The 23,551-nt window shown below is 40.8% G+C and overlaps 1 protein-coding gene across 1 annotated transcript; it reads right to left on the reverse strand.

Annotated features, from left to right (window-relative positions):
* Positions 1-6,996: 6,996 nt before the first annotated feature.
* On the reverse strand, positions 6,997-19,364 carry Arrdc4 (arrestin domain containing 4). The gene is made up of 8 exons (XM_004852706.4): positions 19,111-19,364; positions 15,082-15,148; positions 14,701-14,848; positions 12,701-12,803; positions 11,430-11,686; positions 10,760-10,922; positions 10,072-10,226; positions 6,997-9,681 (listed from the first exon to the last, which is right to left on the reverse strand). Exons 1-8 carry the CDS (start codon positions 19,361-19,363, stop codon positions 9,625-9,627), a joined length of 1,203 nt encoding a protein of 400 aa, XP_004852763.2. The 5' UTR covers position 19,364; the 3' UTR covers positions 6,997-9,624.
* Between the last annotated feature and the right edge of the window lie 4,187 nt (positions 19,365-23,551).

Below are 23,551 nucleotides of genomic sequence, written 5' to 3' on the forward strand. Positions count from 1 at the left end.
TGCTCTTATGCTGTAGCCTGATGGCAGTACACCCAAGGAAAGTACAATATGAATAAGCCAATGCAGATCAGAGACTTAGAAATTTTCTTTAGATCCAGCTGTCAAGCTCCCAAGAACACCCTGTTCACTGATGTCCTTCGCCTTGCCTCTGTTCTTTATCACTGCTTTGCCTCACACCAAGGCCACCTCCAGTCCAGCATCCCACTTTACTCCCCAGGCTTGTTTCTGAATGACCTTGAGGTACTGTCAAGGATCAATTTCAATCTCAAGGGGTAAATACTTTTTACCAGTGACGATTCTAAGAAGGCTAAGCTACAGGCTTTGAGGACAATGTGAAGAGAAGTCCTCTAGGACTTGGATGTAGCTCAGTGGCAGAGCATGCACTCAGCATGTGGAGGCCTTAGGTTTCAGCCCTGGCACAAAAGAGAAGGGGAGAAACAAAAACTCTAGATGTCCTTTAGTCATTGCTGGGTCATCGATCTCTGGAGTTATTCTTCACCCACATGAGCATGTTTCCTGGTCCTTGTCATGACCCAGGATGGTGATTATGCAGGGAGAAAAGCCCAGCTCTGATTGGACCCAGTTGTTATTGAAAGAGCTGCAAGAGGAAGAAAGGGAACCAGCATATGTTAGTCAGCTTTCTGTTCCGGGGACAAAATTCCTGACATAAACAACATAGAGGAGAGATTTATTTTGCTTAGTTTCAAATGTTTCATTGAATGGCCAGGAAGCTCCGTTGTTTGGGGGTGTGTTGTGCCAGAATCATCATGGCAGAAAGCTATGGTAGAGGAACACTTGTCACCTCATGGCACCTAGGAAGCAGAGACAGCAAGGAAGAGGCAGTGGGGAAGGGCCAGGAACAAGAGGGACACTTCAAAGGCTGGTAACCCATCTCATTTGATTAGTCCCAATCTCCCAATAAGCTCATCAAGCTCCTGAGCTAGGAACTCATCAAGGGATTAATCCACTTGATGAAGTTAGAATCTCATGATTCATAAGCTGACAATCATACCTTTAACACCGTGAAGCTTTGAGAGCTATGTTGGATCCTAACCAGAGCAACACTTGGGAAATCTGGTCTTCATTGTAGATGAGAGAGGGAGAGAGGGAGAAAAGGAGACACACACACACACACACACACACACACACACACACACACACAAAAACACAGAAAAAGCATTTCTGTGGCCTCTGACCAAGTACATCTGTCATAATACTCAAATCTTGGGAGGAAATGCATGCACAAGTGTGATCTATGGCCTTTTATGACTAAATGGGGCAGGAGAGGCACTGGAGTGAGGAGATGGAGACTGAATCAGCTGTAGGGGTTGCCTCTGTAGGGGTCACAGTCCAAACTAAGTGACCAAAGGACATTCAGTTAGTGTTTTGTTCATTTCTAGGAAGACAGTTCACTTGGGGCTGTTGGATGACAGTAAGAGGAATTTAGTACTGGAGTCTCAGAAGGAGGTGACAGCTCCTCTATGAAAATCCATAGCTGGTTGCTGCAGGTGTCTCTGACGGGAGGAGTGTGATGGGAGACTAACTGTGCCATTTTGCCCAGAATTGCGGGAGCCCTGGGCCTTGGGACTCTCAGTGCTAAAACAGAGAAAGAATGAGGCAAACTGAGACAGGCTGGTCCCCTGAGCATGAGCAGGGAATTGCTGGGAGTTGAGAGACTCCAAGTTGGGACTGTTTAGATCCAAAGGTCTCAGCTTCCTTTATAAAATGCAGGAGCAAATTAAAAACAAAGAAACAGAGAACATGCACACACTCAAACCTACCAAAAAGACAACTTCCTCTTAGTGAGCTTTTCTGATATACAGAACCCTGCTGACAGCCATTTCTGATTCATTCCATGGCTTAAGGAATTTCTTGTACTTTCTTCTCCCTGGGTTTCCTGGTGTTGGAGCTGTGGTTCTGGGTGTTGGCTAAGTAGGCTTCTGTCTAAGGAAGAGCTTCCCTACAGGGTGTGGCCAATCCTTCCTGTATGTCTCACAGCCACTGCAAGGCAACGGCTGAGCAAGGCATGTGGTCAGGTGTTCAGGCTGAGACCAGACTTGGGCGAGAGATGCATTCCAGCTCTCTTCAGCAGCTGTCTTGGAGCCTTCAGAGCTAATGTTTGTCTTGGAACTAGTCAGGCTAAGGCTGAGGGTTCAAAGATCTGTTGTCTCCAGTTAGCAGAGGCTGGAGAGAGAAGGTTAATAGAGAAGGCTCCCACCAACCCAGTTCTTTCCATGAGGCTTCTATGTTGTGCTCAGGAGCAAGTCTGAGACCACTTGAAACCTCCTTTCAGTGTAGATGCTGTATAAAACTCCTTCCCACGGGCAGAGGGAATTACTTTTGTGCTGGGGCCAACAACTTTGGGGCGGTTTCTTTTGTTTTTTTTTTTTAAGCTTCAATACACTGAGAGTAATTTTCTGAGAAATGTGCTATTTATGTGATTCAGTCCTGCCAGTCTGGTAGAGAAACAGATGTTGGTGTTCATGTCCGTGGACATTGGTGATACATTACCTTTGGCCATCGGGACCCAGGTGTTTGATATGTCAGATAAGATAAAAGTCCGTATTCACTGCTACAGTTTTCCCTGGTACCCAGCATCATGCATTTATGTAAGAGGGCCAGATGGTTGAATCGTGGATGAAATCTCACATGTTGAGATTTGCTTTTAAATCATCTCTGTAGATGCAGGTTCTCTTAAGAGGTTTAGCAGGAGACTTTGCCATGCATATATATAGTTCCACATACTTCTTCAGCTTATTTTAATTTAGACAAAAGAAAAAATTGTAATAGTGTTTAGTTCCTAAGCTGTTTTCTTGAAACTGCTGAAGTGTGTTTGTAGCAAAGCTCTCCAATAGTGCACACTCAGTATAGTTTCTTGCATGGAGGCGAATGTGATCCTTGACTTGTCTCAGCTGTGCCCTGGGCCCTTGTGGCTTTGATTTTGGCTTTCTGTACTGCAGGGATCTAGGGTGTGAGTGGAATCTGCCACTGTATCCTGGGATGAGTCTTTACCCCTTACCTGTTACTGCCCACCAACAACATATCAACTACGAAAAAAAAAAAGCTGTACTTTGTGTTCTTGCAGTAGTGGGTTGAATTGATATTAAACTGTGCTTGCTCTGGAGTCCAGATATATAAACAATGGCTTTGCTGATGAGTTGTCTTGCTTTGGGGAAAAATCTCTAGCCAAGAAATAAAACATGTGTGTGCATATATGTATGCATGTGCATGTATGTGCATATTCTTGTGTGCTGTGTTTCAGAGCTTACCCTAACCCTAAACTTTATTGAATCAACTCAGTAAACCAGTTCAGGGAAGTCTAAATGTTTTCAGTGACAGTGAAGAAAGATACTGCTCGTGTATACTACTCATGTATAAAGATACTGCTCATGTATAAATCATTCAAAATATGAACAATTAGATGGTGTCTGGCAGCTAAAAGGAAAAGACAAATTTTAAAAAAGAAAATCTTCATGTTAAGGTAAAGTAGTTCACCTATCTAAGGATTATAGTAATAGATACTGCATGTGTGAGTTATTATTTTGGTCTGGAACTCTTTATTTCCTTTTGTCATTAAAGATATGGAGCTGGGGTTATGTGGAGATAGAACTATTACACCATGCAGTAATTTTTTTCAAAAAGAAAAGAATAAATTCCTGGTGTCAACTGCCCTCAGTTTACTCATTTAATAAGTCCCTGATGTCTCTTCACTAGTGTTTTACTGTCTGGAGGCAGACTGGTAAGAAAGCTGGTGGAAAATGCTTCTTTTCCTTCAGATTCCTGTGGCAATAAGAAACCATTTCTTATTTTGTAACAGAGCTTACATTCTTACCTGACATAGACCAAGTCCTACAGGTAAAGGGTACAGATGAAAGAACAAAAGAAAACTGTGAATGTATGTGTGTGTGTGTGGGTATGCATGTGATGTTGAGTCTTATGTGTACATATGCCTATGTGTGTGCATGGTACATGCATGTGTGTTTGTGGACGGGGACATTTGCAAGTATGAGGAAAACACCTATGTTTTATTTGTTCCAAGTGGGAGATACTGCCTGAAGCACGTCTCTTCCTGTCCAAGCAAGATATCTTGGTTCTTTGAAAAACTGGGCAAGTGTAAAATCTCCACTAGTGAATACAAAAATAGCTCTACCAAAGACACTTGAGTGAGTTAGGTTTTTGTGATGTTCTGGAAATGCTTTTTATGTACCCCTCGCCTTCCTCACTGTGTATGTCTGTTTCACTGCTTCCTTCCATCACCAACAGGCTCAGGTCTGGTTTTGGAGAAAAGCACCTTTAGTGTGACAACTTCTACAAGATGAGAGTTCTGCTGTCCATAAAGATGTAATATTCTTAACAAGGAAGGCCATATTTTATAATAGTTTCATTAAGAATATGAATAGAATATATTTTGTAGTGAAAAACTTTTTCGGCAAGTGAAATTTTTATCTCATCAGGTACTAAGAAGTGGGACTGTGAATGAAGGAAATTAAAGAGATGGGGGGGGAAACCCCAAAACTCACAAAATGTAATATACACACATAAGGCAAATGCATCTTTTTCCTGCATGATTAATGTTCAAATTTCTCAGATTCAGAAGCTAATAGCCCAGTATAGTTTTCCCTGTCTACAATTTCATCACCCATGTATCTTGTTCATTTATAATGTGATAGCTTGCTATTTAGAGGCAAAATATTTCCAGGACTTTGATAAGCTGAAAAAGTACCTCTAAAAGTTTGTAAATCTGCGTTAATGCATTTTCTACATAAAAGGTAGCTCTCAAACGCAAAACTAAAATATTTAGGAAAGCACAGCGTGCATAAAATTGTTACGTTTTCTTTGCGAAGTGCAGGATGAAGTTTTAAGTAGTAATCTGTTCCTTTTAAGATGCTTCAATTGAAGTATAAAGAAACAAAACACTGATGCAAGCAGCAGCTTGTATGAATCACAGGCTGGTATGTAGAGTAAAAAAGAAAAACAAAAACAAAAAAATCAACCTCAAAAGTACAGACCAAATGATTCCACTTATCTAGCATTCTGAAAATGACAAAATTATAGAGATGGTAAACAGATCAATGGGAAGGGGAGCTAGGAAGAAGCGGGTAGGGATATAGAGGGACCGCTGCAGTGTTTTGAGGTGAGGCAGCAGCTCTGTGACTTGATCGTGGGGATCCTGTGAACCTCGGTGTGATAATGTCATAGATCTACATACAAACATACGTACAAGGAAAATGAGTGCACACAAACACCGGGTGTCTGTACGACGTCGAAGTCCTGGTTTTCTAGCGCACTGCAATGACGTAAGACACTGCCACAGGGGAGTCTGAGAGATGGGAGCCTGGGATGAGTATATGGGACTGTGCTGTCCTATTTTTGCTTCTTGTGAGCCTATAATTATATCAAAACATAAAGACCTTAGATCTGCTGAAGAAAAGATTTCAGTTACTAATTAAACATACTTAGGAAGCAATTTAGTCAAAGACTGCTGTTTTTTCTGGAGGCAGGGATTTTAGATATAAACACTGAAGACTCTCGATTTCACGTATGCTTGCATCCAGCTCTGGAACTCCTAAGCTGTGTAACTGAAAGCAATGACTGTTTTCCTCACTTCTCTAAAGCTGCAGAATCAGGACATTTCAGAGCAAGCAGGGACCTCACAGAGCATGTGGGCCAAGCTCTCAGGTTACACCTCCCTGGCTTTTGGTATCTCCCTTGGTAAAATGAGAACTTTGTTCTAGTTTCTTCCTAGTATTAAGCCTAGTTCTAAAATTTAGAATCCCCATCTTCCCAATGTAAACTACAGAAACTTTTAACAGCAACCTTCTAAGTTGTGCCTTAGTATTTATTACAAATATTCAGATGCATGTTGAGTACATACAAAGGTATGCACATGCAGAAACAACCTATTTATTACACAACCCTAGCTCATGGACTAAAAACAACTGGACAGCAACCTAGCCAGGCTATTTAGTACTTGGTAGAGGTTATGAGTTTTCTGAACTTGAGATGACTTATCTTCCCATCTTCCTTGTACAAATCATAGTGCTGGTAACCACCATCATTTACACAGAAAGGGTAGGTTTACATGGGTCAGTGCTTCCAAGTGAGGGACCTTTCACAGCTTCTCAGACTTACTACGTCAGTCCTGGGAAGATTCTACTCAACCAAACACTCAAACTCAGGGGGATTTGGAGTGGCCATTATCATTTATGCATACACGAAGATATTCTCTCAATGACCAATGTAGGTGCTATGACTGAAAACTGATGAAAAAATTACTACAGTGACAGAGTCAATAATGCCCCTTGAAACACTCCTCCCAGCCCTCACTTCAGAAACTTATCCCACCATTCTTTCCACTTTGTGAAGCAGTTCTGGAAGTCCTCTTTTCTATCTTTTGTTGTGCTGCCCTGGCTGCTTCCACATCCTGAACTGATTCAAATCGTCTAACTTTCATGGTCACTTTGACTTTGAGGGAGGGTGAGAAGTCGCACAGCGCCAGGTCTGGTGAATAAGATGGATGAGGACGCACTGCAATGCCTTTGCAGTGGATGGGACTTCGCTGCAGCATTCACTTTATGTTTTATCACGCCTTATAATCCTTACTAAAGAGGACTTCCAGAAATGCTTCAGAAAGAGCCAAGAATGATGGGATGAGTGTGTTTGAAGTGAGGGGGAGCATGCGGAAGGGGATTAAGGCCAGTGTGTCTTTTATTATAATACTTTAAAAAAATTTAAACATTCACCGTGTATTTGGATCACACCTTGTACCTTAATTTACTTATACATCTGTTACTTTTCCTCACAGAATACTAAAAACCGATTACTTTGGAAAACTACGTGCAGTGTAAGAATAAGCTCAGAATCCCTAGGGCTGCACCTTACCTTCTGATAACATGAGAACAAAATGATTGGAATTGCAGTAACATTTTCATTTTTAGTACTGATTTTTCTTAAGTCTGTGATAATTTAAATCAGTCTTTTAAACAAACAAATGGCTCACAGCATTAGTAGAATCATTTTATTAACAAAAGGAACCCACAGGGTTCAAACAAGAGTATAAAATACAATCTTTTTTCTTTTTTTGCTTGTGGGTTAAACTGTTACATTTTTAACAAAAATAAAAAAAGCTCTTACAGTTAACTTATCAAAAACATGTTCCCTGTCTACTGAGTTTCTTATTGTGCAAAACAAAAACATCAAAAGTAAAATTTTACCCAGGGAATGAAAGAGTTTGTGTGCCAAAAACAATGTACATTTTCAATTTCAAACTTTTTGCATACAAAGGAAAATTCTAAGGCCACGTTTTTTTCCAAACTAAACAAGAGCAGAGGGGAATAAAGAGGAAAATAATAGCAGCTAAATGTTTTCTTCATTCATAGGTTTTCTGGGTGCCAATGTAGTTTTCTACATTCCTACAATGCTATCTTGAAGGTGTGCAGTTTCCCCCTCCTGCTTATGGTCAGGCGTATGGATAGTGTCAAGTCAGACCTGTGGCCTAGTCTCTTAAATGTTAATTTTGCTGGGCAGAGTTCACAATTTCTCTACTCAAGAAGATAAAGTAACCCTACTGAAGGGTTCCAGTAAGTGGTTGCTTTTCTATGTGGAGCCAAATAATTAAACTTCCTTTCTGTCCATACGGTCTGAGTTTGCTTTCTCTTTTTTCCCTTTGTTTTGGTTTTGTGGACACGGACAATGTCCTGACATGGACTGTAAACTATAGCTGTGAAGTCAATAAATAGCTGAAGATGAGCTGTCGGACAGCACTTAAATACACATACCTGTTTAAAGACATACAAAAAGACCAAACAAAGTAAAAGACCTTTAAAAACCAAAGCAAGGAGTAAGTTTTGTGACAACTGTACTATAATCACAGGTATAACCATTATACACTGTGATTTTAAATGGTGGCTTATAATGAAAGAAATGTGTTTGATATTTCATGGTTACAGCGATGAGAAGTACATCCAGGGGTGAAAATCACACATTCACTTAATGTTTGTAGAAAAATCCCTGATCAAATGGTCGACTGATTTTTAAATACAAAATTTAACTGTGTAAGAATTTTTCTATTTCTAAGTGAACACAATTACTAATTACTTTATCAAATGGAGCACAGTATCTGCCTGGGAAGCACCAGGGTATCTGGATCAAACCCTTAGGAATCAGCTGGTCCAGAATTTCAATTATGGCAATTCCTACCTCCCTTTCACTTAGTGTCCAGAAATGTTCCCAGTTCACAACACTAACAGATCGATGGAAAAGCCAGTGAGCATGTGAACATGAATAGGAGGGGAAAGGGGACAGTACAAACACTGCTGAGACCTCGAGCAGCAACGTAATCCTGCTGGTCGGAGTATCCTGAGGTTAAATGACAACAAAATATTGCACCAAAACAATAAAGAAAGTCACAGTTTAACTAGAATTACTAAAAGTTGGAATAACAATGTATTATGCAGTGATGGCCACCAGTCTGCTTAAGCCTCTTGACAGGAAATTAAATTTATGTCTTTTTTTTAAAGTAGCATTTCTACCTTCTTTTGAATTTACATTTCTTTTGAAATGCCTGTAGGTATACATATATTTATTTCCTTTTAATGCTAACCTTACAGATTTTTCCCTCGGTTTAATTTCTAATTAAATGCACGGTGAGATAAGACTGCTGCTATAAATAACAGAAACTTCAAATAAGGTTGAGCAGGCCTAGGGTTTTGAAAAGCTATCTGATAACCCCACTAGAGGTAGGTGAAGAAAATGATTTTTCTTGGCTGTGTGGTTATCAAGGCATCCTAAAGATGTAACCTTTTCTTTCCTCCTCCTTTTTCTGCTGTGCCCTCAGATAATTAAGATATGAGGACAACTAAACATGTATCCTGTTGAAGTACTTAGAGGTGGCAAAAAGTATAGCTTTCAACAAAACACAATTTCATGTTAAAATTCATCATCTTTCCCATTTGAAGTGGCAAGCTTTTCAAGGAAGCCTCTGCAGGTTTCCTAATACTGCATAGCCAATTTAGAAAGTATATTTTAACCTACGACTGAAAGAATGGAAACTGTACTACCTCATTGGGAATTATGTGACCATAATTTCAAGAAAGGGGACTTGCCAGGACCTTGACCTTTGATATGGTAATATGACAGGAAATCAGGAAGACCCTGGAATCTGAAGGTCTCACTGAGTATTTAGAGTAGGCCACTTTCATGCACACGTCTATGCGGCTACACTCTCAAACCAAGTCTGCCCAGTGAATCCTTCACACTGCCTTCACGTTTGCTTGTCTTTGCAAAGCCTTCTGAGAGGCTTCCTTGCCTGGTTTCCACTCCACAGAATCCCGCCTTGCCAGTCAGCAGACCTTCCTCGCTTTCCACCTCCACCAGCACTTCTGCTTCACCTTCATCCTCATGGCGTCCTCCCGTTCCCCAAGGTGACAGATGGCCATCATAGAAACTTGTGCAACCACTTTCTTGGCCCACTAGAAAGTTCTAGTAATCTTTAATTTCTATTTTCTTCAGTCTGAATGTTCATTTATGGTCTTAAATTAATCTTTCCGCCCTCTCCCCCAAAAAGGCAGGTGGGAAAGAATTCCAATTTGATGATGAACACAGTGATTTCTGAAATACATTCATTCAGAGAATGAAGGAAACAGGCTGGGTCTCCTCTATGTCACTAGGGTGTGGATCAACCTGCAAAAAGGAAGAAGACTGCAATTACTGTTGTAGCATTTTTTAAATGACTCTACTACCTACTCTGAATTACATGATGACTGTAACCCAAGATGCTCAGTCCTATCTATTAGCCAGTCCCCATAGGCTGTGAAGTTCTCTGTATTCCAATGCCACATAGAACACCTCAAAGGCAATCATGATACCATGTATGCATGCCATAGCTCACAAGGAAGATACCAGAAAGCAAGCTAAATGGACAGTGATGATCTATCGCCACTGTGAAAGCAATTTTATATGTATCCTTTACTAATTATGAGCCAGCAACAGATACTTTAAATGAATGGAGGATAGCAAATGATTACTGGCAAATAGCATAATAAAAGTCTTATTTTCTTTTGTTTTGTTTACCTCTGAGTAAAGCGGTGGAGGCTGAAACCGGAATTCTTGTATGCAGGCAAACAAAGGGTAGCACGCTTCTCCCTCACCATCGGGGGGCTGAGGGTAAGGAGGGATGTGTCTAGAGAATTCTTCCTCGGACACCACATCTGCATAATTTGGTGGTGCTGAAACAGAAATGGAGTTGAAGCTGACCAATTCCCACAAAAACTAATTTTCCTGAACCCCTTCAAAAATAAGAAATTTAGCTACACTGAAGATCAAATTAAGGCATTTTTCTCTCTAGTCAGCAAGCTTTTGTGCCCATCACAACAAAAACAAGTTTACTCCTGCTTTTATGAAACTACTGCTAACACTGACTGAGGAGTGTGCTAGTCTAGGGAAGCAATTATCACTGAAATGTGGCCACAGAAAATATGCAACACTCTACACTTTTATTTTGACCATTTGTCACTTTTTAACTGTAACAAATCGCCATTAGGAGATGTACATTTTATCCCTGAGTGCCGTCAAACAACTTTGTGTCCTGGATAAGTTAAATTTTCGATGTCCCATTTTTAATTTTTTTTAGTCGTAAGAAGAATGAGGCTAATTGTACTAGCTGTAATAACTCACATTTGAGCACTTACTACCTTACAGTCCTGTTCTCGGCTACTTTCTGTATATACCTTCAGTATGAAAGAACTTCAGACTATTTTACCTTCCGGCTGTTCTGGCAGCGTCAGTGTCAGCCAGCTCATACCCATGCTGAACTGGCTGGCAATGCTGGAGTTTCTGCTGCCAAACCCATTATACGGAATGGTACCAATGACTAATGGCAGCTCGAGCATCAGCTTTTTAGCACCAGGAATGTGAATGTACACCTGAAAGGTCAGAAGAAGGAGAGAGGCGCACATGTAAGTTAAACCACACAGGAGATTGACCCGGTGATGTCTTTTTTCAGAAAGGAATGAATTCCTTTGTCAACTACTACCCCACTCCCATTTCAAATGCAGACAGTCCTGACTAAACAAACTGAACAAACAAAATGAAGAGGACACAAAATACAGTAAGTACTCTGTGACAGGGACCTGTGGCCTTCACATACTTTAATGGAAGCTGGCACTGCTTACAATTACACAAAATTAAGTGTATCTTCAGTGTGACAGATACCTCGTAATCCACCACCATCCCTTTATGTGACTTTCATTCCCTGGAGGAGTGACAGATTTTTAGTAAAGGCGAAGGCCAATCTTCATACAGCCCACAAGAGGTGGTAACAGTGATACGGGAGGACAATTTTCTCAGTTTCAAATAAGGAACTGACAGCAACATGCCTCCAGGTATTCCTCCATTCTACATGGTTTTAATTTTAAAAAGAGCTCTCTTACAGCTAAGGAATAGTCCACTCTGATAATGCAACAATCCAGGATGGAGGGAGTAACAGGTGGAATTTTCAGAGTCTTCCCATTCCATATGTCGGTGCTCCCAGAGGCGATGTGGTTCCCTCGCACATTAGCAACCATGTGACGAAAGGTCTTTGTTTTTCCACTAGCCAAATATGTCTGGGTTTGGAAAATAGCTGCTTTGGGAACGATCAGCCGAGATGAACAATTTTCTATTTCTGCATAAATAGGAATAGCTTCTCCTAGAAAGAAAAGAAAATCAGGATGGACTCAAGAGACTTTTCAAAAAATTCTCACCAAAACACAGTGAGGCCATTACCGATTTAAGTCAAAATGCTCCAACTGGACTTCAACAAACTGAGAAGCCCTGTTGGAAAATGTGTGTTGTAATACTGAGTCAGATAAATGAAAACTCACTGTAGTTTGTGGTAAATACGATTTTCTAATTATTGAATTATTCACTTTTGTACTCTAGCAATATTACATTAACAGTTCTAAAGATATATAAATGATCAATAGGCATATGAATTAAGGTAGGGCTTACAAATAAATGATTTAGCACTACATTAAATAAACAACATTAACAAATTCACCTATTAAATTAAAATCTGCCCAACAGTAGAACAAAGCTCTTGCTTTTAAGGAATTAAAGCTGAGGCAAATATAAAAGAACAGTGGGATATCCAAGTTTTACAACATTACACCACACTATTCATACCACATTCATTTCCAGCAAGCCAGAACCTGGGAGCGGGGGCCAAACCTGCTCTAGGAATTGGGGTATTCACAAATGGTAGCTCTAATATCAACATGCCTACAGTTTGTTCATGTTTTATGTTCTAAGCCCATACATTTCTGTATCTCAGACCAGCATGGAATCAGGGTCCTAACAGTATTTTCCCACTGCAACTGTCCTTTTCAGAGGGATCTAACTCTAGGCATTGTTTTGCAACATTCAGCTGGAACTGTATCTCCCCACTCTTCAGATTTTACTCTTTGTCCCTAAAATAACAGGATCGAAGTCAGAGACACTAGAAGTTTCACTGGAATCTATTCATAGGCTTAAAATATTTACTATCAATTATTTATATTAAAGCTAGAATTTTACCATTCATGTTTTAAAATAAACTACATTGTATAAACTACAAAACATACTATTTAAAATCACTGGAAATTAAACATACTATTTAAAATCACTGGAAATTATTCAGTAAAATGAATTATCTTTCACTTGGACTTTCAAATAAGTTGCTTACCATTACAGTATCCCTTTCTTTCAATTTTGGCACTCAGTGAGACTGGACCAGAAGTGAAAAACCAACAGCCAACCATTTTTTCTTGAGTTTTCAATACAGGAGTCTTGAAAATTTCAAATAAAATGACATTAATTAAACCACTCTAGAGAACTCAGAGAACTTAAAAATTACATCTCTTATCATACAATAGTTGTAAAGAAATTACTTTCATATTTCCATGTGACGTATCAAGCAAGACGTACTGTAACACAAAGTGCTAAAATTTATTTCCTTCTTAGGAAAACCAGGCTGAATCTATTTCACCCTGAAGTCAGTGTATTTCTAGGAAAGGATATACTATCCCTTCAAAAAGGCAATATTTATGTACATATATTAGTGCATAAAAACATGTTAGAATTTTTAAAAACTTTATCTACCGATCAGGTGAAAGGAGCAATAATATAAAATTATTAATCAGAATATCATACTTGTTTTGGCATTGACTATGTGGAATGAACAAATAGCCTTTTTTTTTTTTTTTACTTCCAGATGCATATCAGACAGACATTTCTAGTGTTCCTGGAATGGTTTGGGGGCTTTCTGTAATAGTGCAACAACATATTCACTATTAACAGATCTGCAAGGCTATTGAACACATTATACCTTACTACAGTTATCTTATTTTGTATTATTTAATATCAAGAAAAATGACACAAGGTAAGATGCCCAGTTTACAAGATGCATACACCAAAGCTTTCTGTAAAATCCAAAGTTACTTGTAATATGTTTTCCTTACAGAAAGAATAACTGGTATTCGTTTTTGGAAAAAACATAATCTTTTTAAGTAATTTGCCATAAAGATTATAAAGACTTTAGAAATATTTAACCTCCCAATTCCAAATAGATTTTAAAAATATAAGACATTTTAGCATTATCAATTTTCAAAAAGAGTTTTAAGGAGGTGTTAAAAGTTGTAGCTGCAGACCAGGTGAGCTGATCTGTAAATCATTAAATTTAATGACTTAGTGATTTTGGGCCACAAGAAACTATGCTGACTATATTTGTTATCTTTTATTCGAAGTAAACAGTAAAGTATATTCTATCTCTTTTTATGTGAAAATAGGAGTTAAACAACTGTTGGCTTTCTTCCTTGTCTTTAAAAACACTGTCAGAAAAAGAATAAATCTTTGTCACACGCGTATCATGATGAAAAGTTTAAATGATCTCAGTATTTTCTATGAAGTAAAAAAATCATTCATTCATATTTAAATGAAGAACCATTAGGTCCTAGCAGCTATCATGAAAGTACAAGGTATAATTTTATATTATTTTGATAATATGGGTTTAGATAAAAGAATCCAGCTCATTAGCTCCCATCTTGCCTATGCTGTTGTTACTTATAGCCTGATCTTTCTTATCAGGCTACAGTATTTCTGGTGATTATTAGAAGTTCAATGCTTTAATGTGGCCAAATCTGTCATAAGGAAATGATAAGTGAAAGGATCTCAGCAGCAGCTGCATGTACTTACTTAATGTTAGAAAATGACATGCAAAATGGAAGGATCCATAGCATAATGGCATGAGCTTCAATAACAGGCTGAGCGTGATTAATACTCTTCCATAATTACTGTTCTTCAACCTGCTATTATTGAAGAGTTTAGAATACCACAGTCCTGTGAATGTGGTCCCTCTGGTAAAAGTAACTACTCTCTGTGTGTGCATTATTGTTATTAAGCCTTATTAATGCATTTCAAGCCTGTGTAACTTTTTGGCAAAAGAAGCTCTGAACAGCAGGGACATAATCAATAGTATTAACACACACAATTTGTAATTTGCCCAATCTAGAATCATATATTTATAGTGAATGCCTATGGGTTACCAGATTGTATTTTTGAAGCCATCAGAAAGTGACAGGACTGACTACCACTGAACTTGCTAAATACAGACACCGCTATTGAAAGGAAGGAGGAATGGAGCAAAAGAGAAAGAGAGGAAGCAGGAAGAGAAAAAGAAGGACTGACCAATAATGCCGGTGTGTTGACATCAACATGACTAACAACCTGGAGTTCCCGTTTTACACTCTGATCAGGTACCCTGGGTCGTTCTAAAACTGCCCTCACGCAGTACTGAATACTTCCATATTTCCCTGTAAATGAGGTCACCAGAGGTCTGAAAAAACAAGAGATATTAATTTATGAGTCTATTTTTCAACAAAGCCAAAAAAGCATGGTTTACAAGGTTGGTTCAGACTGAAAAAAACAAGAACAAGCAAGCATGGCTATAACTGGGGCTATTCAGAATAAAAGTGGATACTTCAGAAGCAGAAGATATGTACTCTACTCAAACATTCATGTGGATGTAATTCAGGGAAAGAAATCACAAAACTATATAGCTTCACTTACTCAGAAGGAAGTTGAAAGCGAAATGGAAATTCATGTTTTCCAGGCTGTAATAAAATGATGCCTTCACCTATAAAAGAGATTGCATTTTATTTTAACTAAAGTTAGCATCAGCATCAAGACTTTCATAATCTAAGTCATATTTTTAAAGGTGGTTTCATGGCTATAGAATGCAGTATACTTCAGAAGTTCGTTAAATACATTTAGATATATTTTTTTAACAAGTAACACGTACACATATGTATATATATATATATATATATATATATACACATACTCACAATTTCTGGCCTCTAAATGAACAATTATGCAAGTAACTACCATAAAGTGCTAGAGCCCATGGCTCCAATATGCATATACAGTACATGTGTATACACACGTATGTGGAAGTGTGTATATATACACATATAAAAACAAATTATTTACTCCACTCTATCATACTAACAGGAAATGGCAATATTAACTTAGAACTAAAACTACTTTAGCGAAAGAGGTTTATTTTGGGTGTAGCATAAAACTTTACTATGTATTCTTTGGGCAGAGACAGAAAAGGAAGTAAAAAATTTGTAAGTATTAATAGTGAGTATAATACAAAACAGCCAAACCAACAAGACAAGCTACTAAGCCAAGAGTTAGGTATTTACTGGTGAGTTGTACCAAGATGAACAGGGTTTTGGGGAGTTCAGCTTGGGAATCACCAAGCAAGGCCATGCCCCTTCTGCTGCTCTGGCCTGCCAGCTCGGCTTTATTTCAGGCACAAGCTTATTAGCACTGACTGTGAGAAGGTAAACGGGGTGTGGGCAGACTCTGTGAGACTAGGGGCACTAGATCCTCTCAGGAATGGGCCTAGACACTCTGTTTAATTCGGATCCAAAGTACACTCATGGCTTCCAGCACTGGTCAGGTGGCTCTTGAACTACTTATAAACTTTCCCTGCATTCCATGCTCAGATTTAAGACTACTATCTCTTTCTTGTGGATGAAATAAGATGAAGAAACCATGCCATAGTGAGCTTTGAGATTTGCCTGGTTATTAGACACTAAAATGAAAATTTCTGTTTTACACATTAAAAAAAACTTTTTGAAGGGCAGAAATCACTAGTGAAATAGTATTTCTTTTCATTTAGTTACTAGAGCTTAAAGACCCTACATATTTCAATTAACATTGCAGCCTTACACTTACACTTTTAGAAAACAGGAGTGTATTATGGGCCCATTAAGTCTTCTAAATTTCTTCAATTTTTAGTGCACAGTACACTGGAGGAGCAAGAAAGAGTGACATAAGTCCCTTTGAACCGAAGTATTTTATAGGTGGTGACTTCCAGACTAAGTAAACCATAACCAGTTACAAGGACAGGAAATCAGATGAACTGACAGAGGGCGTAGCCCGGCTCAGGCTCAGGACTGGGGAGCTGCCCTGTGAGCCACAGCACGGCTGCAGCAGAGCTGTGGCACTTGAACCTAGGGTAGCTTCTGGCCTTCACAGCGACCCAGGCAAAGCTCAAGGCTATGCCAGCGCTCTGGAGAGCACTGGGCTGCAAGGTCTAATTTGTAATCCTTAGATTACAGAGTACGACAAAGTATGTACAAATGTTCGAAAATGTTTTATCTAAGTTCAAAAGTTCCAGGGCGTAGACGTGAGGCACTTGGAGTCCATATAAAGACGAGTAACTTCAATCCTCAGCCAGACTAGTGGGAACAAAGGGGTTGGACACTGTGCACAGGCAATGACCAGAATGCTAGAAGCCAAGCATCCAGGCAGGTGGGGTAGGCTTCGAGCACCCGCGGCCTGGACTGGAGATGAGCGATGAGCGGAAGGGGTGTGGATGAAGTGAACAGCATAAGGGAGCGTGTTAGGCCGGTTGAGAACAGCAATGCTGAGGATTACTGAAAGGAGATGGAGGTAAGAGAAAGATGAAGTTCCCCTTCCACAGAGAAAACAAATGAACACAGGAGTTACATCTCTTAACTATGCTAAAATATGAAACGAAGCAATTTGAACAAACTGATAAACATAGGTTTTAATATGTGGAATAATTTTTGTCACTGTTTTTAATTACAAATGTTCACAAGCTGGGCCCATTTCTGCTTCTGCTCTCATGGCTCATTACTTCTGTCTTGTACAGAGTACTACAATGTAAGAGAGAAACATCTTTTCATTTGCTAATGGTCTTATGCCAAAGCTCATAATTAGAGGCTTTCATGAGCCCTGGGATCTAGAGGACCACTGCGGAGACAGAGGCTGCCAGGAAGAGTGAGCGGGTGAGGGACTTGCCTAAGGTCACATGGCTGGTGTTGCCTCAGAACTGAAACCAACTCTCTGGTTCCGTATTCTTATCTTTCTGTCACAATGCCTCAATAAAAATATGAACAAAATCAGTCACAATGATAGCAAGGTTAGACGGACAATGCCAAAGTATCATCTAAGGAGATTTTCTGAAAATAGATCCCAGGGTTATATTTCTTAGAAATCTAGATTTCTAAAAACCTCTTTAGATGATTGAAAGATAGCCTAGTTTTGGAATTAAATGATCCTGAGAATCTATGACTGTGAAGTTGCTCACTTTTTCCAAAGTTTAGATATCAGGGGTGATCCCCCCCCCCCCCACAATTAAAAAAAAGACTATGATTTTAAGTAAAATATGTGTTGCTGGTATTTGTTATGATACATTCTAAAACAAGTTGAAAATTTTCAAACTGTGCTTGTTTAGATGATTCATTCCATTAGAATGAAGAAATAAGACCTGACTTGTGAAATCAAAATGATACCTGTAATTTTACCAATCATAGACTTTACCAGTGCAATTTTCATTGTCAATTCCAGGTTCAACCGCTTTTACTGTTATATCCATTTACTCAGTAGTTATGGGCTCAGGGAGTTTAAAGACTTAGACAAAAATCATTTGCTTCTCTCTTCCATGGCTCTTCCCACCAGGCAGCCATCTTGAAAATCCAGGCTGGCTGTGACCACTGGGTGATCTCGAAAACCCTTCTGATGAAGGGAGGTAAGAAATGTCACCTACCACACTGTTTTTGTTCATCAAAGTAGAGGTTTGGTTCTAAATATTGTTTGCCTCCCTAAGTTTTGGGGATCAGAGAGATTATCACATAATTTGAGGATGTGACTGTGGACAGCCTGCTTCTGAGCAGTGGCATAAAGGATAAGACACAACCACATTCTACTTCACGTAAGTTACAGCAACGTTTGTTTAAATGTCTAGATACAATGCATTTTACTCTTCAAATTTAATAGCTAAAACTTAATGAGGCAGAAAGGTCAAACGGTTTAACCTCTGGCCGAGAGAGGACTAAGAATCACTGGTCTCACTGATTTCATGACTTTTCATGATTATTAAAGAAATCAAATTCTGTATCTAGTATTATTGCAATATCCACGTAGTTGGCCCTGACATGGCCACTTTCTGGAAAAGTCTACACTATGAACACCACCGCGAAAAGGAAAGAGTAATGGGAAATGCTCACATGGCTTTGTCTCCAACGGCCTTTTGGGAAAGCAAGGGAGAGCAGGAAAAGGCTGCAAAGGGACCACACAGCAATATGAGGTGGGGACCGCCCTGCTCCCCAAAGGAAGGAACCCAGGTTACGAAGGCCAAGTCTAGAGACCTTTCCTTTGAACACCCCATCCAAAGCTACTTCCCTCTTCCTAAAAATGACTTTCTGCCAAATCATCATGAACCACGAGACTGTAGAGCTCCGGGATCCGAAGGGGTGGAGGCCCCTGGAACGCTCCGCATCCCAGAGTGGAAGGGCACAGAGGCCGGTTCCGCTCTCCACGCCTGGGGCTGGAAGGGACCAAGCTCTTCGGGTCCCTACGAGTCTAACAGCACGTTCCCATGACAACCGCCCGCAGCTTCCAGAAAATAGTGCGATGCCCAGCGCTTGTCCGCCTCTGCAAGCCGGGCCGGGAGCCGGTCAGCGCCGCTCACCGACGCGCCCGGGCCCTCCGCCGTCCCGGGGCGGCCCCCGGCCCACCCGCCCCGAGACCCCCGCCCCGGGCCCCGGGGGTACTCACCGGCCGCGGGCTCGCGCAGGCTCAGGCGCACGTTCAGGTACTCCACCTGGGAGGCCGCGGCGGTGGCCCGGCCTTGGGCCTCCAGGCGCAGCGCGCGCAGGGCCACCGGCTCGCAGGCCTCCAGCAGCACGTGCCCGGCCACCGTCTCGCCGCTGGAGTAGCAGCCCTTGCGCTCGTCCTCGAACACCAGCCCCAGGCTCTTCACGCGACCCTCGCAGCCCACGGCCGCCCCGGACCCTGCCTCGCCGCCCATCCCGAGAGGCGACGCGGCTTAGCCACCGAGGTCGGCAGAGGCCCGGAGCCGGGGTCGCGAGTCCAGCGGCGCCGCTGTCACGGGCGCCGGCCGCAAGCCGAGGGCCACAGCCGTGGCTGTGCGGTGCGGCAACAAGCACCGGCGTGCCGCGTCGCCTGTCCCTTTAACAAACCTGTCTGGGCCTGGAAAGGGGCCGAGACGGCCCACCCCCAGCGCGCGTCCATACGTCAGTTGTGAAACCTGCTTCCTGCCGATTGGCTGTATTTGACCACTGAGTCATTTCATCGGCCCCCCCCTTCCACACAAGCGCTATCGCTGGAAGGCAGTGCGTGATCAAGGGGTGCTGACCAATCCGGAGACGCAACAGTGCACGTGCACAGGCCGTTTATTGGCTGGAGCAAGGCACCGGCCCGGGGCATAGACCAATAGTGAGGCGGTGCGCCCACGTGGACAGACAGTGGGAAACAATATCTGTCAGGGAGGGCGGTGGAACAGGGTATCTCCCTCTTCGCGTGCTGGCTGTTCCCATGGTTACAGACCCGGGGCAGGGGTTCCTAGCTGCCAGCAGACGTTTTGCTGGAGTCACCGGGTTCTCTGTAGAACTCCGAGTTGTTGCTGCAAGTGGCTGATAGTTAAGATAACATCTGCAATACAAGAGAGGAAGTAGTTGCTCCGGAAAATAGAACTCAGCAATGTATCTCTGTGAAACTTGAGGGCTAGCTGCATTAGAACTTTAATGGGTGTTTTAGAATTTACCGACGTCCAGGTTTCTGAGTCAGCCTCTCCTTGCTTTCAGAATGCCCATACTAGGTAAGAACTGAAGACCTGAGTGAAAGCTATTTTTCTAAGCCCGATCTCTTCTCCCACCGTCTCTAACTCGGGAATGGCCGGAACTCTAATTCTTCCTGTTCGAAATAAGGTCGTGAATCAGGTTGTTTCAAAACAGTATCTATCACCCACGTTGCTGCGAACGACAGGATTTCATTATTTTTATGGCTGAATAATATTTCATTTGATCATTATACATCGTATACATGTATGGAATTATTGTACCGTACCCAATAAAGAAATACGCATATTATGTCTCAAAAAGGAGACATAAGAAGCAACATCTGCCACTCACATTTCTGCCCCACCCAACCCAGTTTCCTGACCGCTGTATCATAGTCCGTGACAATTTCCAGGTTGATGACCTACTCTCCATATCCACAGCTCTTCTTCCCTGTAGTCGGTTTCAGATTTTTCCTTAATCTTCCATTTTTTCACCCTTATAAATTTATTTTGCTGTGAAACATAGCTGTCACTATCTGACTGTGATTTTATAATCTTTTAAATCTTCCACTTATCAAAATTCCAAGTTTGTGATCTGTTATATGGATTGATTAGTCACAAATTCAGATTTAAAAATTTTCCTGATGTAGATTTTTTTTAAAGATCCCAAAGGAAACGTTATTCTACTTGGGAGTATAGATTATTAATGTGGAACTCTAATAAGGCGTTTGGTTTTCAGAGTCTCCTTAAGACATCTCAGAATGGAAAGGACCACAAATCTAGCTTTGCATAGGGTTATGGTCTGAGTTTTCCTATCTTCTTCCTTAGAACAGTCTCCTATATGTTCTTCCTTGGCCTATTTTCTTTTGTAACAACCTGATCTTATATGTTTACTTACATATACTTGTATGTAGGTCATTCCCCTGGGAAACAGAAATCTTGTTATCATCTATTTTTTTCTTTACCTCCAGTATCCAACATCAGCTTAGCATACAGTAGGCACTCAGTAAATGTGTTGACTCATTGAATGAAGAATTCCAAGCTGCACTGTATTATTGGTTCTGCAGTAAATGAGTAGTATCTGGCTCTTACTTAATACGGTTTCATTGTCTCCAGGCAGATGTTCTTCAACCCACTCCTGGAAAAATAAAGTGGCTGGGGAAAGGGAAAGGACAATGATCCTAACCAAATAATGAAAGGATGTGGCATTCTGTGCTAAAAAAGACTAGGCTCTATTCATTTGTCAGGTAACACTTTTGACTACAGGCAGCAGAATCTGTGACCAACTGTGGCTTAAACAGTATATTTCTTTCTAGTTTACTATATAAGAAGTTCAGTAGTAAACATACTTAGGGTTGGTTCATAGACTTTTGAAATTGTTCTCCTCTGCAGTACTAGCTCCTTTCTGGTAGCAATGATGAGCACAACTCTAAACGTCTTTCTCAGAAGATCAAAACATAAAGCAAAGGCAGGCATGTCTATAGACAAAAGAGAAAAAAATTCTCCCTTCTGAGAGAGAAAATGTATTTTGCTAATGCCCACAACACATTTCTGCCATGTTATTGGCTAGATCTGAATCCTGTGTGCACTAATAGGTTGTTAACTAGCAATTCCTTTAGACTAGTGATTTCTTCTTTTCGCGTTGATCAGAATCAGATCCCTGTTAACAAGGAAGAGGGGCAGATGGCTTTTGATTAGGTAACATGTAGAACCATTGGAGTGGCTTGAGTAGGTCTCGCCAGGTTTGCTACAGAACAGCGCTGCCTCAGCCAAATATTAAAAAGTACAGTTAATCAATCTCTAGAAAGAAGGCAGTCTACATGGTGACTCACCACACTCATAGATAAAATTCCACTTGTATGTGCATACATCTTAATGCATATTTGAGATGAGCTAACAGTATAGCAACATAGAAGAGTTATGAATAAAAATCCAAACTGACAATCTCTGTTTTTTAATTGATATGCTTAGACAATTTACATACAATGTAATTTTGATAAGGCGGAAGCGATCAGAATGCTTGTGTCCCCCTTGAATTCCTATATTGAAATCTTAACACCCAAGGTGATGGTATTAGGAGGTGAGGGCTTTGGAGGTAACTAGATCCTAAGGGCAGAAACATCATCAGTGGGACCGATGCCCTTACAAAAGAGGCCCCAGAGGGACCTCTTTCTCCTTCCACTATGCCAGGACATGGAAGGTACCATAGATGAAGTGGGCCCTCGCCAGACACCAAATCTTCTGGTGCCTTGATCCTGGGGTTTCCAGCTTCTAGAGCTTTGAGACATAAAGGGTGCATAGAAGCCACCTTGAACAGCAGTTCAAGTGGACTTATGCAGTGGTTTCATGACTGGCTTTGATTGTACCTTAATTTACATGTATTTCTCTCATCTCCCTTTCTTGACTTCATTTTGATTATTTGTACATCTTTCAGTGATCTAGTTAGATTTATTTTTATTATATTTATATAATATAAGTATTCATTTATTTTCAGTGGTTGGTCTAAGAATTATTAGCCACATTAATCTTACATCATAATTGTCACTTTTATTATGTTTGCATACATTCAACATTCCACCAGAAAATATTTATATGTTTGCTTTCAGTAGTTACATGTATTTGAACCAACTCAAAAGAAACACAGTGGGGTTAGGGATTTAGCTTAGTGGTTCTGCCACCTGCCTTGCAAGCACAAGGCGCAAGGTCCTGAGTTCAATCCCAGGTACCAAAGGAAAAAAAAAAAAGAAAGAAATACAATGTATCAGTCAGTATTTATGAGAGAAAAGGATATAACACAAGATATACAAATATATATGAATTTACAAGATTGACTTACAATGGCCACCCACAGAGTTGGATGAGGAAGAATGCAGAGGGTCTGTCTGCACACTGGAGACCAGAGGATTTAGTCGAAGCCCTGGAGCTCACTGTAGTGTCCCATGTGAGTCCCTGTAACAGGAGGCCAATGGGTTTGCACTGGAAGACAGAAGAATCTATACCTGAAGGCTGAAAGATCCAGGCCGGAAACCGAAGAGTCTGCACTAGAAGGCAAGAGATGATGTTCAAAGGGAAGACTGGAGCTCCTCCGAGGGAACAGAAGCAGCAATGTCCTTCCTCATTTCTCTTTTATAATAAACATCCAGGTGAGGAACTGCCCTGGGGTGGGTAGAGCTGCCTTAGGGTGAATCTTCTACTCCCCAGGGTGAGGAATTGCAGAATAGATTTAGTTGAGCTTCTGTTAGCCAAATTTCTCAAATTGAGACAGTCAGCACACACAGACTCTATAATTATCAGGATATTTATGATTTCTATGCCCTTTCTCCCTCTCCTCCCCTCCCCTCTCCTCTCCTTTCTTTAGTACCGGGAATCGAACTAGAGGACCTTGAGCTTGCTTTCTTTATTCTTGAAGTTCAAGTT

Source organism: Heterocephalus glaber, unplaced genomic scaffold (assembly GCF_053883595.1).
Source record: "Heterocephalus glaber isolate CG9 unplaced genomic scaffold, H.glaber_assembly_v1.0 deba00001531, whole genome shotgun sequence".
NCBI classification, from domain to species: domain Eukaryota; kingdom Metazoa; phylum Chordata; class Mammalia; order Rodentia; family Bathyergidae; genus Heterocephalus; species Heterocephalus glaber.